Source organism: Argiope bruennichi, chromosome 6, assembly GCF_947563725.1.
Source record: "Argiope bruennichi chromosome 6, qqArgBrue1.1, whole genome shotgun sequence".
NCBI classification, from domain to species: Eukaryota; Metazoa; Arthropoda; class Arachnida; order Araneae; family Araneidae; genus Argiope; species Argiope bruennichi.
The window spans coordinates 111,641,668-111,657,455 of record NC_079156.1 but is presented as its reverse complement, the minus strand read 5'-3'; the positions used below and the strand labels follow the sequence as shown (position 1 = coordinate 111,657,455).

General features: G+C 31.7%; 1 protein-coding gene across 1 annotated transcript in view; it reads left to right on the top strand.

The window, feature by feature from the left end:
• Nucleotides 1-14,960, top strand: part of LOC129971196 (stomatin-like) — a 71,957-nt gene extending 56,997 nt beyond the window's left edge. Inside the window, exons 6-8 of the mRNA XM_056084750.1 lie at nucleotides 5,766-5,821; nucleotides 7,569-7,647; nucleotides 14,348-14,960. Of these exons, the coding sequence (XP_055940725.1) occupies nucleotides 5,766-5,821; nucleotides 7,569-7,647; nucleotides 14,348-14,539 (327 nt within the window). The 3' untranslated portion in view covers nucleotides 14,540-14,960. The remainder of the gene's footprint in view (nucleotides 1-5,765; nucleotides 5,822-7,568; nucleotides 7,648-14,347) is intronic.
• The last annotated feature ends 828 nt before the right edge of the window (nucleotides 14,961-15,788 follow it).

Genomic DNA, 15,788 nt, shown 5'->3' with positions numbered 1-15,788 from the left:
CAAAATAAATTATTAAAAAATATAATTGAAATATTTTTTTTAAATTCATTAAAAATAGAAAATTAATTTATAAGTTAAAACATTAATATAATTAAAAAGATAATTTTTTGAAGTTTAACTTGATGTAAAAATTATTTTCACTAAATCAGTTTTTAATTAATTAAAATTCTAACTAAAAAAATTTTAAAAAATCGACCCGAGGTGCACATTGCTGGCCTTCGAGGTATTCACGTGTAAATTTGGTAGCTGTAGGTCGAACGGTCTAGCCTGTAGAGCGCCAACACACACACATTCTGCTTTATTATAATTATAGATATAGATATTTCGATATATATATATTAGTTCGATATATATAATTATAGATATAGATATATATATAGAAATTTCAGATTAGACTCGGTTGTGTGTTTGCAGTTGTTAGGTGTTTACATTCCTGGCGCTTTTGAATTTTTTTTTTTACTATTTAGCCTATCGTTTGGTCAAACAGTATAAAATCTGGAAATCGTTACAGATTTTGTTTAAATCTTTCTTTCTTTGCTTTATTTTGGAGATTGGGAGAAAATGTTACTCAAATGGACCTAATATATATACCGATAAAAAAACATGCATAACAATTGCTCTTATAAGCAATGCTGCTCATATAAATAAGAAAATATATTTTAATATCATTTTATGTAATCTTATTGAAAAAAAATACATTGGATCTAATGATCCCGGGGTTTTTCCAAGAATATCTGATACCAATTTTTATCATCTTATCGCTTTTATACGTCGACTGCATCCATTGTCATTCCATGAATAAAAATGTCTCATTAAAAAAAATCTTTAAATCGGTAAGACTAATAAACACAGAAGAATGTAAAAAATACATTATTTTCTGAAGAAAAAAAATTCTAACCTTCACATTGCGAAAGCATGAAATATCTGAATAGCTCTTTTTTTAGAAGAAATTCAGGCTAAGAAACAGGAAGTGCATTTGTCCTTTTCAGGTCATGGGACGATTGGATATGCCATCTGTTATCTAAATGTGCTGTTATTTGTTTTATTTCCCCTACTTTTGCTGTTGGTTTAAGATGAATTAATACAGTTTAACAATAAAGTCTTACTATCTATATGGTGATTGGAGATCAAACAGATTAGTTCCACCTAGGAGATTGTGAAGTCCTACTTTTTTAATGGTGCACCATTTTTACCACTCGCAGGCAGAAAAAAAAATCAACAGAAATACTTTCCCTTGCTTTTTTTTCTCATATACTTTCGCAATGTGACGCATTTTGTGCTTAACTTCGCCGTATAGCTAAGAGAATGGGGTATGCCATTTGCACTTCTTCAGGGTGATTAATCGGGTTTAAAATATGAATTTGAACTGCAGTTTTGTGATATATCATGCCAAATTTCATTTTTATAGTTGTTCTTTATTATCCTGTTAAATTACTTTGTTTGTTATCCTAACAATAACAAACAAAGTAAAGGAACAAACAGATAATCAACCTATTGACTGTTCAAGTGTAAAATACGATACAATTTTATAATTTTAGCGATAAACCCATTAGCCAAGTTTAATACATCCAGTTTCTGTTGTTTTTCAGTTATAACGTGTTTAGATACACAAGATTGTCCAGCTATATGTATGGAAAATATTGTAGACTGTATGCATTTGGATTTGTAGACAAAGTCTACAGATCCAAATGCATACGTCCAGTCTACAGTCCAAATTTGTAGTTTTATTTACTGGTCTACAAATTTGCCGTCATGACGACAAACCAAATTTCATTTATCTAGTTATTCCATTTTTATCTTAGACAAACATTATACCAAAAAATGCTTTTATTCCAACTCGGGTAGATATCAAACGAAGGGTTTCCTCCAGATCTGAAGGTCAGATTTTTTGAACGATTACAATGCTTTTTGTCTACAACCAGATAAAAGTTGCATTTCTCTAGTACTTATTTATACAGTTCATAAGAAAAAAAAGTTTGAAAATTTAGCATTAAATATTAATAACACAATCATTGCGATCTCTTGCTTCTACATTTCAAAGCGTATTCTTCAAATATTTAACAGAAATTAACCCAAAATATCATTTCAATCGATCATTCCAATTGTTGAGCAGACATTCATTTCTTCGATCCGGATCAGCTGTTTCTTTCTATCGATCTCTAAATGTTCTTTTTAATATGCTGATGATCTCCCTTATGGCTATGATTCTGTCCCAATCACGCAAATGATGGGCTGGCTTCGTATATCGGATATTAATAACAATTCCGGTCGTATCTCTTGACAACAGGCCACAAATTGGTAATGACATCGGAATAGCAAGAAAAATGTGGTTTTGATAATTGATGGATTGGCTTTTTTCCCCCGTCTTGTTGCTTTATTTTTTTTATCTGATTTATGATGATGTTCACGAAGAAGAACTGATTTATGCATTAGCGTGTACTAGAAGATTTGACATTGATTTATTCAGGCAAGAAAGAATTTGGAAAAGTTCCCTGTTCTGACAGTGCGGAAATTATATCCAAGAAATGATTCGCACCTCTTCTTGTTTTTAATGCAATTAAAATATGTAAAGAGATAATGGTGATCGGAAAAAATGGTGGCAGCTTAAGTGCTGGTGTCGAATTTTAGTTCGATCGATGTTTTTTTTTTTAATCTGCTGTAATCATGATAATGATAGGTTTATTGTGTTATTTAAAGTTGATATACTCCCAAAGTAAAGAGAAAGTGTATTATTAGATACTTTTAATTCAGTTAGGAAATTTTGAAAAGTTATAATTGAATAGATGTAAAATTTAATGGATTTCAATAGATTTAAACAAAATTGAATCGCAATTCAATATTGTGCCATTTTTATTGTTTTGTATAGGATGTCCCAAAATTAACGCAAGATTTGAATTTGCTACCATTCGTGCAGTAAAGTGTTGACAACCCTATTAAAAAAATCGTTTGACAGTTGATAGTTTAGGCTTAGTAAAAATGGAGTGTTACGCGATAGAACAACCTGTTAACGCAAAATTTGAATTAAATAAAAAAAAAATCCTCACAATTTTTATATTTTTATTGAATAGTAAAGTATTCATGATAGGGTTATGTATGGAATAACAAATAGGGCAAATGGCCTCCACGGATTTGTTGTCACATACGCACTCTTTTGTTGAAATTCCCATGATCATTTTGCATAAATGTGGCTGAATTTCGTTGATGCAGCGTTGAATTTCCTCCTTCGATGCACGCCTGAAGAAGGAAATTGTGGGCTTATTGGCCCAGACCTTTGATTTTAAATAACCCCATAAAAAGAAATCCAATGGTGTTAGATCACACGATCTAGGGGGCCAATTCTGCTCGAATGGTGGCAAATTCCAATCTTGCGTTAATTTTGGGATACCCTTTAGTAGTACATTAAGAGGGTGGCAAAGGATTTATATAGTCTCAGAGATCGCCATTGATGCAATGTGTTTGCGTGTTAGTGTTAATTTTTAAAGCCGAATATAACAAGAGTACATAAAATACCATACCATAGGCGTCATTTATACTTTCTGAGCTTGGTTAAAAACTAAGGAGAAGTGAAAAAAAAATCATATTATGCCCCGGGTGCTACTTATCCTTGCTACGTCATTGCTTTCTTTTATGCGAAAGAGAAGAAGTAATCTTAAAAAAAAATCGATTATGATATTTTAATGAATTTCTGTTTTAGACGATCTTGAATCCCCCATCCTCCAAAACACACACGTATTTTTAGATTCATGATTTGTTTGGGAACATGATTATACAAGAATGTAGCAATCTAGGCAAATGAAATTTGGTATGGTACCTTGACGCTTGATTGTAGCTTTCTATTAAACTTTCGATGAAATTCATCAAAATAAAGTTTCTCTCTTCCCCCAGGAAAGTAATATCTAAAAAAGATGGGCTAGGTGAATGAAATTTGGCTTTCGGTTTTGTAATAAGAATTATGCATATCAAATTTTGGACAAAATCCGTCAATGGACCGTCTGTGAGCACATGGCTACAATTAACCAAAGGCGCAAAAAATAATTAAATGAAATTTGTAGTTTAGATTTGGCGTTAAAACTATAGATAAGCATAAAATGTACAGTAAAATCGGTCTAAATAGAAAAAAAAAAAAAAAAATTCAAATTCTGAACTTGTTTTTTTCTACACTGTGCGATGAAGCTGAGCACAGATAATAAATGATTATAATAAATTGATTAAAAATAAATTATAATAAATAAATTGATAGTAAATAGATTAAAATAAATTGATTTTTCTTTTTGTGTGTTTGTTTTTAATCTCTTAATACAGAATTATTGAAAATAGTTGTTTACAGATGTTATGATTTTCGACAGGAAGGAAACAGAACGCAATACAGGAAGAAGCTTTAAATGTGTTTGCTGTTCTTTTTATATATTGTAGTATTTCCTATTTATATAATTATATTTCCGGACTATATTCATTTCACCTCCATGTGACCCCCCCCCCTATGTGGACCATCATTTCGCTTATAATTTTTAACAAGAAGATATTAAGTTTACGACATATCTCAATGAAGTAAAGACGCATGAAGTAATTTCTGAAGATTTGAACATCCATATATATGCAGCTATCGAACGCACATTTGATTGCTTATATATTTTACAGTGTCTTGCAGAAATGGTCTACTACAAACAATGATTTTGTTGTTTATTATTATCTAGCATAAAAATGCGTGTAAAATGTGAAGTTCATGATCCCATAAATAATTTTTATTAATGCATGGGTTTATTCTCAAATAGGTAAATTAGTAAATTTAAACATTAAAAAAAATATATATTTGAATTGCATGACATCAAAACAAAAATTTGGATTTATACATGCGACAATGATGCAGGCCAAAAAGGCGCAGATATTTTTTAACTCCGCCCAGTATTACAGATTTCGCTGCCCTTTTCTAATGACAATTACGTTTGTTTAAAAGGAGAGCACGATAGCTTCCTGGATATTAACACAGAGGAAGCTGGTGCATGTTGAAGTAACATTACTAGAAAGCAGCACATGATTTTAAAAAATGCATTGAACTACAGATGTACAATTACCAAGGATGCATAACAATTTTAAAAAAGGAAATAATTTTTTTGGTTGAAGAATGTTTATTATATTTCTAGTGCATATGAAATTTGAGAAATACGAATGCATGATAAATAAGATTTTATTTCATTTAATTCGACGGTTTTTTTAATGCTTAACTTTTATCAAAATAATCAGTTTGAATGTTTAGAATTTACATACTTATTGTCATATCTATGATGTTTAACCATTCATCATCTTAAATAATCGATTAACTATTCTTGGATGATGATTAACCATTCATCGTCCCAGTGGGCTACAGTTTAGTTTTGGTTTCCACGTTTTTTTTTTTAAGTGTAACCATCACAAAAGGAATAATTTTGAGTACTTTTCATGACAAATGTTTATTGCATAACTTGTATTTATGATGACTATCCATTCTTTGTCTTACATAATGAGTCATAATGACTCGAGGGGTGGGGGTGTTGTATATTTTTTTAAAATATGTAGTATGCATGAAAATTAATTTTTCATGTATTTTTTATCATATGTATTGATTGGGCATCTCGTAATTATGTTCACCATTTTAAATTTCATTGATTTGTTATGTATATTTTCTTTTCGCCAATGTATGATGTGAGTGTAATGCAAAGTGTAAAATGGTAATTTTAGGTTGATCTGACTGGAGAGTAATATTAACGATTTATTTTTATTTCTTGCAGTCGAGTTTGGATGAAGCTACAGCACCATGGGGAATCAAGGTCGAAAGGGTAGAAATGTAAGCTCACAAATGATAACTTTTTAAAAATTCAAATTGGTTTTTGAAATTATACTGTTTAAAGCAGCGATGTTAACATGCTTGATTCAAAAATCATGCGCATTGCTCTACTGGGAAGATCGCTTGATCTATCAGATTTGACAACAGTTGCTTCCAGAGCAGTAAATATTTTTTTAAAAATGGATTTTTCTAAATTTTTATTAAATTTTTTAATTAAAAATTGATTAAATTTTTAACTTTTTTGCGTTAGTAGCTTTAAAAAGTACAATCACTCAAAAACCATTTTTTACATGATTTTAAATTTTAAAACATTACCTTTTCAGTTATACCAATTTTATTTCCATGTATTTTTTCTCTAATTTTAATAATTTTTTAAAAATATTTTTTTATATTTTACTACAACAGTTGTTTAGTGTTTTAGTAAATACGTTTATGCATAAGCGCATTACAATATCGAAGACTTTTACTTATGCTGTTGTATAAGTAAGAGAATTTTTTTAATTAATCGATAAAAGCAATTGATTTCAATTTGTCAATCAATGAAATGTAAAGATTTTCATTACTTCATTTAACATGTCATTGCGTGATATTCTTCCATTAATGAAAGTAAGATAGAAAGCTTACTAAATATCTGCACAGGTTGTACGAGGAACCACATAATGAAGTTACAATCTCGCGTAAGACAACATGCAATTAAATAATAGATTACCCGAATAGTTACGTTTTCTACAGCGGTATGATATCATAGAACTTAATTCCATTAGGAAGGCTCAGGTACGCATAAACAGAGCAGGTGTAAGATTATAAAAGTAACACGGCTTTAGTGTCTATTATAATCTGTTAAGAATATTTCATTGAAATGATCATGAAGATCAACTTGTGTATAGGAACTGTAATTAAAATTAAATACGATGAATATTTCCAGTGAAATGCTTGTTCGTCAAAAAACGGCTACTAATAATTGAAAACTTAAAATTGCACTGCCATATGTTTGACAACGTATATTAGGCAAAATTTGCTCAATTTTAATGATGCCAAGCATTTCTCGCTAACATATAGCTACAATAAAATCTTCCCAAAAATACCCTCTTGGCATTTCTAAGGTTGTATTATTGTTTGCAGACGCAACATTGAGTAATTGTTGCAAACATTGCTTCATATAGAAATGTTTGCCAATGTTGCTGCGAGGTAATGACTTTATAATTACTTTCATGAATAGTGCATCGGTTTGTGTTTGTGTTGCGCTGCTTGCTAAAAGTGGCTACTAATAAGTGAAATCTTAAAATTGCACCACCACGTGTTTGGCAGCGTAAATTAGACAAAATTTACGCAATTTCAATGATGCCAAGCATTTCCTGCTTACGTACAGCCACAATGAACTCGACTCAAAAATACCCTCTCGACACTTCCGAGGTTGTGGTAGTGTTTGTAGATGCAATCTTGAGTAAATGTTGCAACATTACTGTATATAGAAATGTTTGTCAATGTTGCTGCTTATGATGTAGATGCAATCTTGAGTAAATGTTGCAACATTACTGTATATAGAAATGTTTCTCAATGTTGCTGTGTATGTATATTGCATCGGTTTATGTCGCAATGAACACTTGTGCCAGTACATTTCTGAGCAAAAAAGATGCTTGTTTTATGGTACTCTTCCAATATTTAAAGTTTTGTTCATGAATTCTTATTTCACCCTGTATATTTTAAAACTCATTTGTATCTTAAACCATGCTTTTCTCCTCTACAGCAAGGACGTACGATTGCCACAACAGATGCAGCGAGCCATGGCTGCTGAAGCTGAAGCACAGAGAGAAGCTAGAGCAAAGGTACTCTCACAAATTCGATACTGTTATTCGCGATTCTCATTAAAGGATTTTCGATTAGGTATATTAGGCAGCTGCCTAGGGAGGCTAGGATAACAAAGAGTCTCAGTGGCCAGGTTGATTAGAAATATAAATTGCCCAGCAGCCAAATAAATTTCTAGAAAATACAAATTCTGATTTGTAAAATATAATAATGTTGTGAGGACTTTTTCAAGCGCAATTGCGCAAGTTTCTATTTAATTAATTGCACACACGATAATTAAGTTGAAAATTTTATACATATCGTTAGTCTGCTTGCATAACATTACTTTCAAACGTAAATAAAATAAATTATAAGTATTAATAAATAAGCAAATAATAAAAATCACCAATTTATGAATATAAAAAAATAAATTAAACTAAATCATTGTTATATTGTTAAATTAAAAAAAATCGTTTATTTGTGAACCCATTTATTGGAAAGAAATTGCCCCGTAATACAGAGTTATTATAAATAGATATCGCTAATTTGCAGAGCTATTAAAAGAGAACAAAACAAAGTATAACCTTGTTCATCAGAAATTGCAAATAGCTATTGAAATTTTAAATCTGACTTGGTTATAGAAGTTCATTATAAGAACCTCCAAAAACACAAACGATAAGAAGGCGATACGATAACTCATATCATGCTCTTTTAGCTTCTCTGATGTCATGCTTTGAAAGAGGCAGATATGCATATCTTAAGTTTATCAACATTATTTGGTTTTGAGGGGGGGGAGACAAACACCTACTGTTAGATGTACTACCAGAAAAAAAAAATTAAGTATTACCATTTACGCATATATATATCCTTTCAAAGCTTCACACCAAATATACAGAAAAAAGTGTAGGACGAATTATCATACTGCTTCTGAAAATTATTTCTTTTCATGATTACACAATAATTTATTTGATAGTGAAGATTGTTGTCTGGGTGAAATGACTTGAAGACACATGTTGTCTTCTATGTGGTTTATTGGTAACATCAACAACAAAAGGCACATGATTACGTCAAAGTGTAGTAGACTTAGAGAACTAAAAAAATAATAATAGAGAACTAAAATAAATATAAAATTTCTACGGACGAGAGAGAGCCGAGATCACACTCCCCCTGGTACAGGACTCAAGTTCGCTTGTACTGGAAAAAAAATATACTAAACAACAATAGGGAGACCATGTGATACATGATTGGCAGCTAGCTCCGCCCAGGAAGATCACGTGGTTAATTGAAAATCTTAACAGTTTCAATATCCTTTGTATTTCTGGAAAAGCTCAAATTAAATACTTATAACTCACATAACACTTTCAACTGTTATTTTTGATTTCCGATGAACAGCAAGACTGTACTTTTTTTTCTTTACTTTTAACAGACCTGCAAAATTGGAATATCCATTTATAGTCACCCTGTATTGCCTAGAACTGCTGAAATTTCTAAATCCGCCTCTGACCATACCCTTGTTATTTACCATTTAAAGCTAAATCATAGTCAACATTAATATTGTTACGAAATTTTCCGGGGTTCGTTTAGATAGTGGGGGTTATATGGTGTGAAGAACGCTCAATCCCCAGGCGGCAGTAGAAAATAAAACTGCTATATGAAAATAAAACGTTTATTTACACGAAGACACACAGGACAGCACAAAGACGACAACTATATACAGCACAGAAGACGATTATCTTCAGCCGAGACGTGCAGCATACAACAGCATACAAAACAGCATAAACAGCAGCATACAACAGACTCTACTACAAACAGTAGCTCACAGCTTAGTTCAACACTAGCTTCACTCCGTCGCTGCTCCTCTTATTTCTGGAAGGCCAGTTCTTTACCGTCGGTTCCGACTACTATTCGATTCCACTGGTTCGCAACTACCCGGAAGCTGCGGACGCTTCCTTTTATAGGTCTCAGGAGGCGGGGCTAGAAGCCTCTCAACCAATCAGGAACGTTCGAGGCGTATCTCCGTTCCTACTAGACTGATCGGGAAAATTCTCGATGTTTCGGGTATAATCTATTTTGGCGCCAAAGTCGCCAAGTCATCAAATAGTCGCCAAGTTTGTCGCCAAGCTCTGGGACCTCCCATGGAACCAACTATGCTGGAAAGCCGCATCACAGATTCGTAACAATATTGTAGAAATATAAGTTCAAACGAATATCTAGTGACACTTCATAATATCGCATAACTTATTCGAAGAATTTAGAGTTTCAAAATTTATTTTCTTAGGAATTGATAACTCTATTAATATAGAAATGCATTCAAGCCGCTCTGAATTTCTTACAGTGTAATTTATATAGGCCCGCCGGTCACCGGTTTTTCTCACGGCAGTCTGTGTGTTAATATTAAACGATGTCCTGGCTTAATATATGAGTTGAAATTTACAATCTCCTAAATAATTTAATGTAGACTTTTTCTGAATATAAAATTCCTTTTAATTATATATTTATTTATTAATAAAATTAAGTAACAAAAAATATAAGAGTATTTTTAATTTCATATATTATTATTTTAAGCTGATTCCATTTTACAGTTTCGAATTCTTTATTTGTTGCAGTCTGATCTCTATTTCGATTATAGAAATCTTGACGTCTTCATCCTCGTCTTAATTTCCTTTGTCCAACTAATAAAACATAAAAATCGCTTTTTTTTACATTGAAGTTTTCATCTTGAATTCCAAAAGCGGTTTATATATTCTAAACATACCTTTCATACTATTATTTTACCAAAGAAATCATTTTATTTTTGACTTGGAAACGTTCCTAAAATATTTAAAAAATAGCCTGCCGGTCTCAAAGAACTTTTGACAAGCAGACCTTGTTTTAAAAAATGAGCTGTATAAATCGTTTGACTTCGCTATAACTTCTCAGCGATGAAATATTTCTGACCTAGATAGTGATCACTCAAAAGTCGTTTTTTTATTTAAAACAAACGAAAAACATATAGGAACCAGCGGAAGTGGTTTTCCGAAAACATTATTGTATTTTCTGTAATAAACCTGTCATGCCAGAGAACGCCTTACATGATTGGCGTACAATAGTTACGAAATATAAACTTTTGGCGTAAATTTAGCATTTTTACTGAATCTATAGTGTCTTGGCAATTTTTTGGCGATTAATACTTGGCATATGGTTAATAGTATCCGAAAATCGAATTTGTGTTTTAGACATGTTTTTATGAATCGATTGAAGTAAAGATGTGACATAAAATCGCAATTGTAGCTAAACAATCTCGTGCCTAATTTCATACATTTAAATAATTCCGTTACATGTTTCTGAAAATACCGACTGACAGACGGTCAATCCATAATTGGTTTTGTTTCCAACTTTGACAGGTGTCTGCACCATAGATGTTAAATCTGTGTACCAAATCTTATCTGTCCAGCTCTCTTCGTTTCGTAGTTATCTTGCTAACTTATATTCGAATAAAGGGACGGACGGACTTCCTCGGAACAGAATTTATTCAAATTTTGAAAGAAATCTCCAAATTTGGTGTAAAGACCGTATGCCAAATTTCATTCGTCCAGGTCAAAGCGTTTTGGAATTATCTTCGTTACGTACCAAAAATGTGATATTCGAACTCAGAGATTGTCTAAAACGTAGAGATTCCACAAAAATTCTAGATGGGTTACTATATTTTCTCTATACTACGTATACGCGAAAATAAAAATACAAACGGATTTTTTTTTTTTGTTCATTTCCAGTTTGCCTTTTATGAGTAAAAATTAATTTCATGATTTCAATTTTCATAACAGGAAAAGAAATATTTTGCGAATTTTGTTTTATTTATTTTATTTTTATGATGAGAATATTCCTTCTTTTCGACTGTCATTGGTCTTTCTATTTTAAAGTATTAGATGAAAAAAAAAAATTAATAGATTTGGACTTAGTCCCGTTTATCGAGGTACAGATTTATATTGCAGTAATTGGTGATTATTATGCGGTTTTTGTAATACAAATGGAAGATAACCATTGTTCTGTTATTGTTGTGGTTACGATCTATTTCCTCTATGTTGTTATGTTTCTCTCCATTTGAAATCTTTTACCATTATTCAAATATCGGGGGGAAAAGTCGTTAAATGCTAAATATGCTTTCAACCTGTTATTGAGGATACATTAGCCTTGTTCAAAAAATCTCGTGCGACCAAAACAAGGGGGGGATGCAGATATTTCTAATAAAAGGAGGATTATTCCTCAATATTTCAGACGTAAATTTTGTTATCTATTATGTAGGCATCGATATATAAAGGTCTATATTTCTGAAAAAAAATTGAAATCATACCATTTTAGTTGGAAATCATGGTGTATTATATGATAATGTATTTTTAAAAACTTGATATGCTATTGATTTTACCCAAATAGAAATCTCATAAAATTTTATAATATTTATTTCTTTTATCTACATTTATGCCTATCTGGTTCTTCTATAGGCTCGGGCTAAATCTGCGAGTAGGGGATCTCAGTCCCCGCAGCTGGCCTGATTATCATGGCCAGTATCATCTAGTTAAGAGCAAACTCAAACACACATGTTTATTGTATTTGCAGAAGTGCAACGTACAAGTAACGTTATTGCTATATACAAGTTCGTAACGTTCGTAATTACGAAGTATTGTATATAGCAACGTACAAGAAAGAGTATATAAAGAATATATATATATATATATATATATATATATATATAAATGAAAGTGAATACAAATAGCGTCACTTACTCCTTAGACACTGTAGTTCGTAACACTGCGATATAGTGCTACTAGACTGTATCGTGAATTTTTTTAGCTGCCAATAACTCTTAAAGCATATCACACCAAGCTGTATTTAAGTATATCTATTAGGCTGTATTTGACGGTGATTTGAATCGATTGAAAACAGTGAATCGTGAAAGATGGAGGAGAAAAAAATTTCATACATCGATAAAACAATTTTCTAAAAAGAGAAAAAGCATGAGAAACCAAGGCTAAGCTCGGTAAAACTTGTAGTGACTTTTCTTTCGATTAAACTGTTCAGGAGTGATTTGTGACTTCCGCTGTGCACATACGACGAGGAATGTGCAGTATGCTGCTTTAAGGTTATTGTTAAAAAAAATCATTTAAAATATCTACGGTATAGAGATTGAAAATAAAAAGAGTGAAAAATGTATTAAATTGCTGAAATTACGGTCACCTCGAGATATGCATAAGAAAACTTTTCACTAGGTGGATGCTGTGATTTCTGACTCTGAAATAGATATTTCTAAAAAATTATGAAGCTTTTTCAATAGAATTTTGAGGGATTTTCTGCTACGTGTAGTTGGAAGGAACTTGAATTCATCATTATCAGCCTGAAACAAGAATAAATTTAAGCAATGGTGTTCGGCCCCCAAAGGCGCGAAAACCATTTCTTCATTTGCTGTTATGGTTACAGTTGTCTATGATACTTGCAATGTAATTTTTCGAAATAGCGAATATTGAAGAAGCTTTGACCCTAAAATTCAACATTATTAAAAACAAGTGCATTTTGAAATTCATTCCTTGTGTGTGTGTGTGTGTGTGTGTGTGTGTACACTGTTACAATGTGCTATTTTAAAACATCTAAATGGTTGATTATTGTGGAAATTTTTTCATATCGATTGTTGAAAAAGCATTTTAAGACGGCTTCCAAATTTCTGCCCATTTTTTTAAATACATTAAAATATTATTTTATACAGCAATATCTTCGAATTACATGTAGTGAACAATATTTTCAAAGCACTAGAATTCTTGTTCACAGTTAAAGGCATCAATTCATGTTGATATTATGAATGTTAAATTAGAAATCTATTGCATTTCTTTCAAGAGGCAGTGGATAAATGGCAGAACAAGTTTTAACCCGATCGCAGAATATGTTGTAACAGACATCGTTAGCTAACGTGCAGTTAGATAATAAATTAGCATTGAGCAGTTTGTTACCTATATCAGTTGCCGTAAAATCATTTGAATTACATCATTTTGTAATTCTTTAAAATAGATTATATTGTTATAGTATTCTAATTGCACTAATTGTTCATTCATTCTAACATCTCTGTTGTGTCATATGTTCATTTGTACTGATCTCCCAAAGATACTAATTGTTCATTTGTCCTGATATCTCGATAGCATTAATTTTGTTCCGATATTCCAATGACTTTAATTTTTCCAATGACACATCGTTTATTCTAGTGCTATTTCTTTTTTAATTTTAACATTCTTTGTTTTTTAGCTTTATTTATTCATTCGTTTTGATATTCTAAGGGTACAAGTTGTCCATTTGTATTGATATCCTGAAGGTACTAATTGTCCATTTGTACTGACATCCTGGAAGCACTATTTGTTTATTTGTATTGATATCCTGAAGGTACTAGCTGTCCATTTATATTGATATCCTGAATTTGTCAATATCCTTGTATTGATATCTTGGATCATTTATCATCGTGTCCCGATGGCTTTGATTGTCCATTTTGTTAGATATCAAGACAAATGTTTCATTTGTTTTAATATCTCAGTTGTACTAATTGTTCATTTGTTTTAATATCTCAATTGTACTAATTGTTCATTTGTTTTGAAATCTCAGTTGTACTAATTGTTCATTTGTCGTGATATCTCAGTTGTACTAATTGTCCACTTGTCTTAAAATCTCAGTTGTACTAATTCTTCATTTATCCTCTTACATTTTTTTTTCCAATTTCAAAAAATTTAGGTGATTGCAGCTGAAGGAGAACAGAGAGCTTCTCGTGCACTCAAGGAAGCCGCTGACGTCATCTCCGACTCTCCTGGCGCTTTGCAGCTGCGTTATTTGCAGACCCTCACCTCAATCGCAGCTGAGAAGAATTCAACTGTTGTATTCCCGCTGCCTATGGAACTCATGCGTGGGTTAGGAATGGGCAAATGAAAGCGCAGGTTCTGTCATTTGAAATTCTATTGCATTAATGGAAAAAAAACCAAGTCAGAATGATTATAAACGTACGAGCAGTCTTATGCTATTGATAATGTTGCAAAGCTTGTGATTTTGAAATGACAATTGTTTTGGAAGATTTTAAAAAATTATTTTTGTCGCTTCATATACGGAGCACTAGCATTGATTCAAATTTTGCTTGTTTTTAATTTTTTTGTTCACTTGCTTGTATATGTAACCGTGACTATCATTTAAAAAGATAATTGTACAATTACGAACTTTTCATTTGTAAATGTTCTAAAGACTGAGTATATTTTTTTTGTGTTTGACGGTAAAGATATTTGTATTTCGAAATCATCCAGTGTGACAATTTTATGTAAGCATGTCGCTGAGTTGTGAATAAAACATTACATTTTTATTTTGTGTTTTTGTTTTCATAAATTTTATTTAGTTATACTTAGTTATGTATATACGAAGCAACTCCAAAAGATTCACTTTAAGATATCGACTATAGGTAGTTAAAAGTTAATGCAATCAAAAGAAAAATTGATTAATATGTTCAAGTTGCTAGAAATGTGTGCTTTCTACTAGAAAAATTTGCTCTTATTATTACATGCGCAACATTTGTTTCATATTAATATATTGATATCCGTTATTTTTTTTCTGTTACAAGAGTGACAATTTTTAACAATTTGAATACATTAATTCGATTTTAGTTTTCTAATAAATTTTAGTTTTGAAATCTCTTTTGGTCATTTTCATTGTAATCGGATATAATTAAATTCATAACCAATTACACAATAAAATCTAATGCCACATATTTCCTAACTTAATCGCCTTTTAAGTCGTCTATTGTGCAATGATGTGCGGTGCCCTGGTAATAAAGACTAGGTTTGACCTTTTATCAAGGCTATGCTGAGCTAAATAGGATCATCAGGATTCACTCCTTCAGAATGCAACTAGGAATTTGCCGTTCATCAGGCGCTCAATGATGCCGACCTTTTATCAAGGCTATGCTGAGCTAAATAGGATCATCAGGATTCACTCCTTCAGAATGCAACTAGGAATTTGCCGTTCATCAGGCGCTCAATGATTCCGACCTTTTATCAAGGCTATGCTGAGCTAAATAGGATCATCAGGATTCACTCCTTCAGAATGCAACTAGGAATTTGCCGTTCATCAGGCGCTCAATGATGCCGACCTTTTATCAAGGCTATGCTGAGCTAAATAGGATCATCAGGATTCA